The 10,605-nt window shown below is 53.7% G+C and overlaps 1 protein-coding gene across 1 annotated transcript in view; it reads right to left on the reverse strand.

Annotated features, from left to right (window-relative positions):
- SLC24A3 (solute carrier family 24 member 3) overlaps positions 1–10,605 on the reverse strand; it is a 139,829-nt gene that overhangs the window by 62,816 nt on the left and 66,408 nt on the right. The window contains exons 2-3 of the mRNA XM_035898631.1: positions 7,724–7,800; positions 251–325 (exon numbers count right to left, since the gene is read on the reverse strand). Coding sequence (XP_035754524.1) covers positions 251–316 — 66 coding nt within the window. The 5' untranslated portion in view covers positions 317–325; positions 7,724–7,800. The remainder of the gene's footprint in view (positions 1–250; positions 326–7,723; positions 7,801–10,605) is intronic.

Here is a 10,605-nt window from a genome sequence, read left to right on the forward strand (position 1 = left end):
GATTGTTATTTGCGAGGCAACTGCTGGGGAGCGTCAGCCAAGCTCACCCACCAGCGAACTCCCAGCCCAGCTCCAGCGAGCGAGAACACAAAGCTGAGCCCACGCACACACGCCACGTTGAGCAACTAAACAAGAGGCACGGGAGCGCCCAAAGGCAGCCGCAAACACGCTATCGTCACGTTCCGAGGCTCTCGAGAAGAACTGCTGCAACAGCAGCATGCGGGCTTAGGTAACATCTTCTAATACTCACTTCGCAAATCTTTTCCAACGAAGGGACAAAGAAATCATCGCAGACGATCGCCAAAGCATAAAACATATACACGGCCTGCAAAAGAAAAGAGAAAATGCTGAGTCTGGAGATTGTCAAGCAGTCCCAACTCATCTTAGGTTTGGTTTGGCATATACTTTCTAAAAAAATAAAGTGCTCTTGCAGGAAGAATTCACGGGGCATTATGGGATTTAACAGAAAGATCATGAAGTATTTCTCCAACAGTTCTTACAAGCTATCAAAAGCTGTCAACATTTTATCATCATCATAAAGATTTTTATTTTTTTTTAATTCTCTGGATATTACTAAGCCACACTTAAACATTTTTGCCTTCCTTTTCTTCCCCCCCCCCGTTGCCCAGCGCAAGGCTTTTTTATGACTGCATTCTGTCAAAATCTACCCCTAGAGGAGTAATTTTGGGATGCTAGTTCCGGAAAAGGGGAAAGCTGGTTTCTGTGACTGAAGTGCCCCGCCACGTCACCTGGGATCCCAGCGATCATTCTTGCTAAGCTCCACAGAGGAACAGTTTCCAAATTACTGAAACCCAAGGGGAAACACAGGGCTTGAAAGGACACCTAGGGCATCAACTCTTCAGTTTCATGCAAGAAGCGTTTAATCTGCATCTCTGTATTACGAAACAGAAAGCCATTTCTGTGTTATCAAACAACATGCCAGAGCCTGATCTCTGCCCCAGCAGGCAAACGGCACAGCGCGGCTTACGTCCCCGCAGCTAAGCTCGCGTCCTCCCCAGCGGGGGCACCCTGTCCCTGCTGCCCAGCGGGAAGGATCTCTGTCCCCTGCCTCGACTCGCATCCTGGCCCTGGGTAGGAAAGCGCTTGCTGGCACAGGGGAAAGCCAGGCGAAAAGCGTGCCAGCTCCCTAACGGAGCGCACCGTCACCACCAGGCTTGTGCCCGTCTCCCGGCCCCCTCTAGTTTACTGGCACAGACATATCCGAGGCCACCCCAGCTACTCTTGTACCACCTTACACAAACTTAGACCTGTAGCAAAGGAGCAGAGCCAGCAATATGGGGACCCAGAGGGACAAGGGCACCGCCCAAGCAGGGTGGCCCTGCCCGTGCCGCCCAGAGGACACGCTGCGGAGAGGAGAGCCGCCCCGGCGTGCCGTAGTGGAGTTTTAAAGCCCAGCGTCCCGTGCAGTGGGGGAAGCAGAGGAGCGGACAACTGCACCCTCTGAAGTCGCGCGAGCCAGGCCAGCGCTCATCCCTCAGCGCCGGGCGTGCAGCAGAGCTGTTAGAGCTGCTGTCCCCAGGGGAACTGGAAAACAACCTGCCTGCAAGCGCTACCAGAAACCTGCCCCTGAGACAGTCTACGCTACCACCCTGGATCCTGGTCCTCACGAACCGCGGTGTCAGCAGAGGTTTATTTATTGCTACATACTTGTGAAAGCATGCACGCGCAAGAGAGTTCCTTAAATTTTGGGCATGTGAGCAGAGAGGCGAGGCTCAGGGCATAAGCCTGGAGCAAACCGCACCGCAATAGCTGTGCACAAACCAGCTGCGTCCAAAAAGAGGGGACGCGAAAGGCTGCGTATGGTGAGGCAGGAGAGAGGAACACCTGAGCTCTCCCGCTCCAAATCCCCCTCCGGCTGCTCGCTGGCCGCTTCTGGCAGAGGTAAGACCCTGCAAAGGGCTGCACCCCGTGCTCAGGCCAGCAGGCTCGCTGCTCCCATGTGCCAGAAATAACGATGTGCTGCCCCGTCACCATGCAGCACACGGCCACCGCGGGCAGAGACACACACGGCGCTCCAGAGCAGCGCGCCGCGTTCGGCTCAGCAGCAAACCAAGCGTCGCCGCCAGGTGGGCATGGTGCACAGCACTGCAGTCCCGCGGCGGCATCTCTGTTCCCCCGAGTTACACCCCTTGTCTGACTTCATCACACAAACCCCCTCACGCTGGAAGCATACGTCGCGATATTTTGCTGGGTTTTCAGTGCATGCAGGGTTTTTTTCTTTATTTTTTTAAGGTAAAGTTTCTCACTGTAGCACTAAGCTGTTCTGTGCCTGAAAGCAAACAGCCCCAGAAAGACGCAATTCTGGCGTCTGGTCCAGTGGAGCAAGTCAGCAGGCAGCAATCACTTTCTTTTCCCCAGGATCGCTCCCAGGCATGACATCATGATTCGACTTCCCACCCCCAAAGCGAGACAGAACTACTCTGGAGTTCAGGGACGGCTCCATCCTTCTGTAACGCCCGCCACATGCCACTGCAGCTTTGTTTTTACAAGCAGCACAGCTCCAGTGACCGGCCAGAGCTGGGAGCGGTGGCCAGTATTTGCAGAAAAAGAGCACCCTAACCCTGGCGAAGCGCAGTGCTGCTACCTGGTCACCGACAGACCCTCCCGCTTTGCTGGTCTGTAAAGTTACTGCTGGAGCTTGCGCGATGGGAGGACACCAGACAGGTTTTTCTGGAGGGAAAGCAGCCATGAAAATGGCCTCTGGGTTTTTGTTTTCATTTTCACTGTTTTCATTTTCCAGGAACAGGTTTAAATCCCCCAACCTCCCCCAAGCTCCCAATTCTAACTCGCCAGGATTTAATTACAACTTTGCTGCAAAAAGCCAGTAATTTCTGTGAAAATCTCAGCCATGAAAACTTTTCAAGCTCAAAAATAATTCAAGTTGGGTTTTTTTTTTTCCCCAGGATTAGAGAAGGGAATTGAATCATAACGGATGAGTTTGACTCCATCTGAAGCGTCAGTGCTCGAATGAAGTTTCTGTGCTTCTCTGTCACTACTCGTAAACATAAATAAATGCAGCTTACACTTCATGAAAAACTCTTACACCACAAAACGGCCCAGAACCACGAACACAAGCAAAATTCCAGGTCTACAACTCTGCCAGGTGCAGCAGAGCCCCTGGTCTTGCAGGGGCGCGCAAGCTGCCGACGCAATACCAACAGGTACCTGCACGAACGGAGAGAGGGCGCAAAGGGCTGACGGCCCCGGTGCATTGCAGGGAGAAGGATCAGAACAGCCCCGGAGAGCTACGTGGCCAAATCCCAGGGAAATGCCATGGATAGCGGGTGCCCAACTTCAGCCTAGATTTTCTGATCTGCTAATCATATTAATCTGCAGTGGTTCGTGCCACCATTTCCCTTCCCAAATACACAATAATGCCATTCAAGAACACTAATCTGTATATCATCATCCCTGCAAATTGAGGGCATTCTCTGTATTTGACATAATCTACAGTCACCGAGCGCAGGGCATCCGACGGCTGCTCGGGCTTCCTGCAATCTGCTGCCGTTGTGGCAGCCAAGCTCTCCCGAAGGGGGGCAAGGCAACGGGGACGGAGAGAAGACAGCAAACCAAAAAAGCAGAGACTCTAGAAGCCAAACCAGGTCATTTCAGCATCTGCCTCCACACATGTGCAGTCTTTGCCTCCTGTACATTCTCACCGTTTTTTCAGATCATGTGAAGCTCCTGCATCGTATGCCGTGCTCACCAGGAACACGGCCACTCTGGATGGACGGACGTCAGGTGCAAGGCGTCCATCAGTTCAAGTCCAGGAAAATCCTTCCCAGAGTTTTTAAGCGAGCATTCAAACGATGCGAGGGGGGAGCGTGCGCCGTCTCCAGCGCAAACAACGGCAAGGCACGTCCGTGTCCCGGTAACTACGGGCACGTCCAAAAGCTGCGTTTCACTGCATTCTGGTTTTGAGAGGGCACAGTCACAACCCAAAAAGGTGACAAATTTTCTTTTGTCCACCCACGCTCAGGTGTTTGTAGGATCAGGCACGAGAGAAAAGGCAAAAAGGGGATGGAAAGGAGCAAGGAGCAGAGAAGCGAACGTGAAGAAGGTGCTGTCGCACTTTCTCTGATCCCCGTGGAGGTGGCGGGGATCGCCGTGCTGCGGCGCCGGCTGAAAGCCCACAGCCAGAGCCTGCTGGAGTCAGTACGATCACCGCGGGCAACTTCAGCACATCTGAACATGAGCCTGATAGAACAGATCAGGCTGAACTCACGCTGACTCCTATGCCTTAGCATTTGTTTTTAATGACCTCATTGTTGTCACAGTTCTGGTTTTGGCTGGGAGTCTTCCCTAATTTTATTTAACTGGCTTTAGTGCAATACAGTATAAAGTGTCAAAGTGTGAGGAGTATCTGGCTAGAAACCAGCTGGTTCACCAACTAAAACACCGGCAGCCACCTCTGGCCAGTGACCATGAGGCCAGCAACAGTCACTTCCTTGGAAGCTGCCTGAGGGTTTTTTTGGTGGTTTGGGGTTTTTTTTGTTTGTTTTTTAGACAAACAAAACAAAGTAAGGTTTAGAGTTTGGGCCAGCAGGAGCACAATCAAAAAATTTAATTTTACATCGTCAGACTCGTGAAGATGGATCCCAGACACCAGTCCAGGCTATTTTATGTGGAGAGCAGGAAGCCGGCCAGCACCAGGGCAGGGAAGTCTGCTCCGTCTGTCAAGCGTGGGGAACGCAAACAGCACGGCTTTAGCGTTTTGCAGCTGATGGTTGGTACCAGCTTCCATCTATGTTAACTTGAGAATCCAACCTGGAGCCCCATCGCTTCTTCCTCCCGTCCGGCAAGCCCGTCCGCGCAGGCACGACAGGGGCGGCCGGTCTAGCGCAGGCTGGGACGCAGCGGGGCAGCGCTTGCAGAGCCCGTCCCCCCGGAGAACGCCCCAGCATCACTGAGTTGTGCTCAGCTCGGAGTGAAGACATGGAAGTCTTTAAACAGCAACCTGCTCAGAAGGCGCTCTTCCTCCCCAGAACGACATTAAAACATTACAGAAATATAATGGCCCTGCATAAAAGGATTATAAGTACCAGATTGAGTGTTACACTAGGATTGATTTTAAAATGATGATTCTAACAAACAAGCACCAGAGCAGTAATTGCAATCTCTGCATCAAAGGAGATTAAGTATCGCACTCAAAATACACGTTGGCCGCACGGTGCGTACAGGACAACCTCTCGTGTTTGGCCAGCGGTCCTTTGCGTTCCCTGTGCCAGTCTTTACACTCAGATGAAAACTTGCTGTACTGAGCTAAAGCAAGAAGCTTTCCATAAGAAAGCTGAAATGCTGTAGGAGCCAGCAATTCCCACAGCCCTGCCTTCTTCCCAGGGGAGCGGGAAAGGGAAGAGGTGGCTGTCCCTGGCTGCTCCCCCCGCAGACCTCCTGCCCCGGCCACGCGGGCACAGCCGAGGGCCGTCACTGAAACCGCTGTGACCAAGCACAGGGCTCTCCTCAATTCCAACTGCGTCACAAAACCATCTAAAACTCCACCATTGGGAAAAAAAATCCCCCAAACCCAAACAAACCACCGAACACGGATCCCATGGAGTGCAAGTTTACTCGGAGCAGCAGCCCGAGGCATGGCAGAGAGCAGCAAGCTCTCTGCATCACGCAGCATCGCTAAAGCAAGCATGTCCAGGGCACTGGAAAATCATCGCCCTGACAAGACAGCTCTGTGCCGTGGAAATGAGACGCGGCTGGCTTTGGACTCGGTGCAGAAATAGATAAAGTCAGGATACATCCAGAGCGACCTACATTTTCTGAGCGACGCACGGGAGGGAGGCTGGGGCCGGCTGGTGCGCCCCGTTCCCATGGCTACACCGAAGGATGGCAATGGAGAAGCAGGAGGGACCGCTAAGCGCGGACCCGCTCCTTTGCCCCCCCAGTGCCCCCGCTCTGCCCGGGCGGGCGCACAGACGCAGCACGCCAGCAGCACAACGCATCCCAGCGCCACGTTCCGGATTTGCCCAGAAAAAGCTGGGAAAAGGGGAACCAGCGCTGAACTGCCAAAAAGACTGGGATAACACAGGGATCGGGGCAGAGCCTGCAGCTGGGCAGTCGAAGGCTGAGCAGCGACGGGGCAGGGATGAGCGATAGCACCCGTTCTACTGGGCTTTTCCAGGGAAACCGCAGTGGCCCCCAAACCCTCCTTCCTCTGCTGTCAGCAAAACCCTTACAAATTACTTGGTGAAGCCATTTGCCCCCCAGCTCATGGAGGCCGCAGGTGCCTATCGCCCCATGCCCGTCCGTCCGGCAGCTCCCCTTCCAGGAGCCGAAGAGCTTCCCAGGGTCTCTCGCTCTGGGCGAGTCGCTGCTGCGAGAGAGGGCTTAAACGAATTTCTGGGAGTATTCTTGTGGGTGCTAGGAAGTCCAGCTCGGGTCCAGCGCTCACCTTCCAAAACATCTCAAAGCTCAACGTTCCCAGGGAAACTTGGAAGCCTTGAGCTTGCCAAAGTCAATAGCGATGTTACTCAACAGATTCTCGCAGCCATTTAGCCAAAATAAAATCGTAACACAAAGCACTCCCAACGTGTAATACAATCTAATTGACATCGTGAGTCATTGTGCATAGCTAACGGTGGCTGCTCATTTAGGCTGACTAAAAATTATTAAATGCTTTTAAACAGTCATTAGAAGCAGGTATTTTCTTGGCTCCTTAAGAATGTCTCTACCCCTCAAGAAGCATCACCCTGGCAGTTCTTAAATGAAGATGACATTAAAACAGAATTGTCTTCGCCTACCTAACAGAAGTTGAAAAATGGATCTGGAGGGACAGTCCTTCCCCCTGTGGCAGTGCCACAGCTGTCGAGCACGACGTCCTCTAGCACCAGCTAAGGACTGACAGACCAGGGTCGTTTCAATGAATGTATCCCAAGTATCTTTAATTTGGCCTTACCCACGCACACCACTTACACTGACTTGTTTGGGGCAGAGATCACAAAGCTCTAAGCCCAAAATTGCACGGATTCTGATTTTAGTAAAGTCTCTAAAATAGCATCTATTACAGTATTCTCGGCACACTTCTGAACTTTGAGGCAAATGCTTCGCCCACCCAACACCCTCCAGAATTCCCAAGAGGATCCATGACACCTGGCAGCTCAAAAATGAGAAGTTATGATCTTTTCTTTAATACTCACGAAGAAAAACTCACTTTAGCAACTTAACTACTCAGGGGAATTCTGGAGACCCAAGCTACTTTTTTTTTTTTTTTTTAAATTAATCCAGTTGATAACATTTTTACATGGAAAACTCCCTCTGATTTCCTTCTCCTACAGCTACGTCACAAGGGTGCCACAAGGACCTCTGGGGCAAATGTCTGGGGATAAGACTCCATTTATTTTTGAAGGCAATTACACGGATGCCCTCCCTCGACCTGCCAACCCCGCAGCATCCTCGTGCCCGAGGGCAGAGGGCCACAGCTGCCCGCCGGCCTCGGCCGAGCCAGTCTGGCTGCAGCAGAGCGGCTCAGGGGAGTTTACCCACGTGACAGCATGCGCGGGCTGCGCCGGGGCTTCTGGAAGGGGTCTCCGCCAAACCGGAGCGCGTTATACTCAGTGCAGGTACTGAAACGTGCTCTCAGCCGCGACTGAGAGCAGGGCCCCTGCGGGCAGGAGGCGGCACCAGCCTGGGGCGAGCGCACCGAGCCCTGTCTGTACCGACGGCAGAGGAATCCCCAAGCCACAGAACTTACACAAAGGACGTGCAGGACCACAGCTCCGTGCCTCCTGTCCTCGTTCGTGAAGATGTCATTGGGGAACTCATGGAGAGCTGCAAAAAGGGGGAAAAAAAGAAAGCTCAGATGTTTAACCTGCTACTCAAATTCACCGCACGTGCTTAAGTAACATAATGAAAAGTCGCCCAAGCCCTTCTGCGGGCCGGAGTCCTGTGGCTGCCACACCAGAGGCTCTTTGTTTTGGCTCCCTGTCTGTTCAGCTTAACTTGTCCTCTGGCAAGCACAGCCTTTCCCCAAATATTTACTGTGGAATTGGCTTCTGTGGCAACCACGTGTTGTGCCCCCAAATGTGCCCCGGGGAGGGCAAGCAACGCACAAACGTCCAAGGGAGACGGCGTTGTACAGAGCAGGCGATGGGTCGCTCTCAGCATTTCTGACTGAGGGGTTTGTACCCGAAATGTATGGGTGAAAGCCTCCCCTGAGCCCCTGGTGCCACTCCCCATCGGTAGGACGCCGGTAACGTGTACTCATCTCCGGCAGGACCAACCGCTCTCTGGCCGGGGAACGGCTTCCCCTGCATGCCCTTCGCCGCAGCAGGCACCGCGGAGGCCTCGCCGCGAAGCCGCCGCGAAGCCGCTTCCGTCCTTGCCCTGCCCTGGCGCCCCTCTGTGCCCTCACAGCGTCAAGGCACCGGGCTTCCCTGCACAGCAGGCGCTCCGAGGGCAACCCGCCATGTTAGATAGCCAGCCAGGGTAGGGGCGGATCGGGAAATTTCAGATCAAAATGAATCTGTTCTCTACCTCCAGACTTCACTCTGCCTCCTCGGAGACGCCATCAACACGAACAAGATAGCTGATGTATGGTGCTAGTGATGCAAAGAAGGTTCTAAGACATATCAAATATTTTCTTTTTGGGGGGGGGGGGAAGCAAGGGTACATCTCTTTGGAGTTGCAGAGGTTTCCATTGGGAAGGCTTAGCGCTACTGCAAAGCCCCGTGAGCTGTAGCCCTACGTGCAACGGCAAGCTGCAGGCCTCCAATGGTTCAGGAGGGCGACAGACGCCTGCGACGCTGGAAGCGAGTTCTCTGTGACGGTGCCATGGCATGCCCTGCGCCATGGGGCCGGGCGCGAGCTCCCACCGTCCCCATCCGACCCCGCTCTGCCCAGCCAGGGCCACCAGGCAGTCTGCGCACAACGGCCAAGCCTGGGGGCAGGCTTCCAGCCACAGTGAGGCGGCAGCTATTGCCCACGTGCACGCGAGGACGGCAAAGCCGCTATTGCTCTGCACGAAGGACACGCGCCTCCACTCTGCAGCGAGGCCGTGGGACTCAGGCAGACGCCACGGCCCGATCGGCTTCAGAAAGAGCATCTGCTGGTGAGGGTGAACCATGAAGAAACTTCATAGAGAAACATAATTATTTCAAATGATGACATGGTAGAGCAGGGAGAAACCAGCAACCCAAATCAGATGCTGTTTCCCTCGGCAGAGCTGCCCGCTGGCAGGGTAAGCGGGTCCTGCTTCGGACCTCACTGATCGTCTCACGGCCGGGGTCTCCTCAGTGCTCCACGTCCCCTTGCCGAGGCCCGGCTCACGCAAAGGGAAGAAGGCGGCGTTCTGCAAAGTCAGCAGGTGATGTCCCGAAGCGGGTAACCCTGCTCCGCTGCCTTCTGCCCTCCGGAATGCCAAGGTGGCACTTGCCCTCTTGCTTACCCCTCTCCCGAAGCACGCCCAGCCAGCCGCCCCCAGAGCGGGGTGCCGGGCTGCGTGGCCGTTACCTGAGCCATCGGGAGAGAAGGAAGGGGCATTCTGAAACCCGCCATGAGAGGCCACGGGAGCGGAGCCGTCACCTCCTGGTTGCTCAAGCAGTCGTGCTTTTACTCCTTTCCGCAGAGAAAACCACCAGCTCCGCAGTAACAAGCTTACACCGAGGAGGGTTTGCACTTCACCTTGGCTTTATCTCCAGTTTAAGCCCAACACAGTCATGAAGTCTTAGAAATGGCACAAAACAAGCATCTGGGGCAGACGATGGCCCACCAAGCCAGCCACAAAAACAGCTCAGCAGTTCAGTTTGCCCAGCGTGCCCTCGTTAAGTGCAATATATTTTGTTAGATTCGCAGTTCTCTTTCCAAAGTCAGGTGACCCGTGTAACAGCTGAAAGGAGCACGCAATACAGTTAGATAACCCTTGCTGCAAATGCGGGACTGAAGTTGTTTGAAGACAAATGACTTCCATTTACTCGAATGCTTTATTACTCCTCTGGACGTTAATTGGATTATAAAGCACTTAAAGACAGCCTGCCAATTAGGTTGCAGGAATAGCTTTTGGTTATAAACCGAAAAGTGAGTGTGAAGACGCTGCCCTGGCATTCCGAGGGCTTCTCCGTAGCCCCAGGGCTGAGCTGCCCAGTAACAACCAGTACAATGGCTTTCTCCTGATGGCCAGCTCCGCACAGCAGGCCTTGAGTTGGGAAAAAAACCAATCAAGCTGCATTATTCCTGGCTCCCATGTCATTATCATTAATAAAGCTCCGGCAATTGGAACTTAATTAGCAATTCCACAGATGATTAAAGGGAAAAACAACACAGCCCACTCCCACAGCTCCGCGGCCCGCGAAGCAATAACTGAGCGAGAGGCAGCTACGTCTTAATTTTGTTAGCAGTGCAAGCACGGGCTCTGCCAGGCACTGCACCCGAGCAGGAAAACACGAGCGGTCCTTCGACCAAGGGCGCGGGTTAATACTGTTAACTGCATTCCTATGCACTGGTAAGCGTTCGCATGAGCCCTGACAAACCAGCGGGAGCTACTGGAGCAGTTCAGACGGCGCCTTTACAATTCACCTTCTAGCAAAGGTATTGCTTATGACACCAGCAACGCCCCTGAGCGAGCGATAAACACCGCCG

This window comes from Egretta garzetta, unplaced genomic scaffold, assembly GCF_000687185.1.
Source record: "Egretta garzetta isolate BGI_Z169 unplaced genomic scaffold, ASM68718v1 scaffold198, whole genome shotgun sequence".
Lineage (NCBI taxonomy): Eukaryota > Metazoa > Chordata > Aves > Pelecaniformes > Ardeidae > Egretta > Egretta garzetta.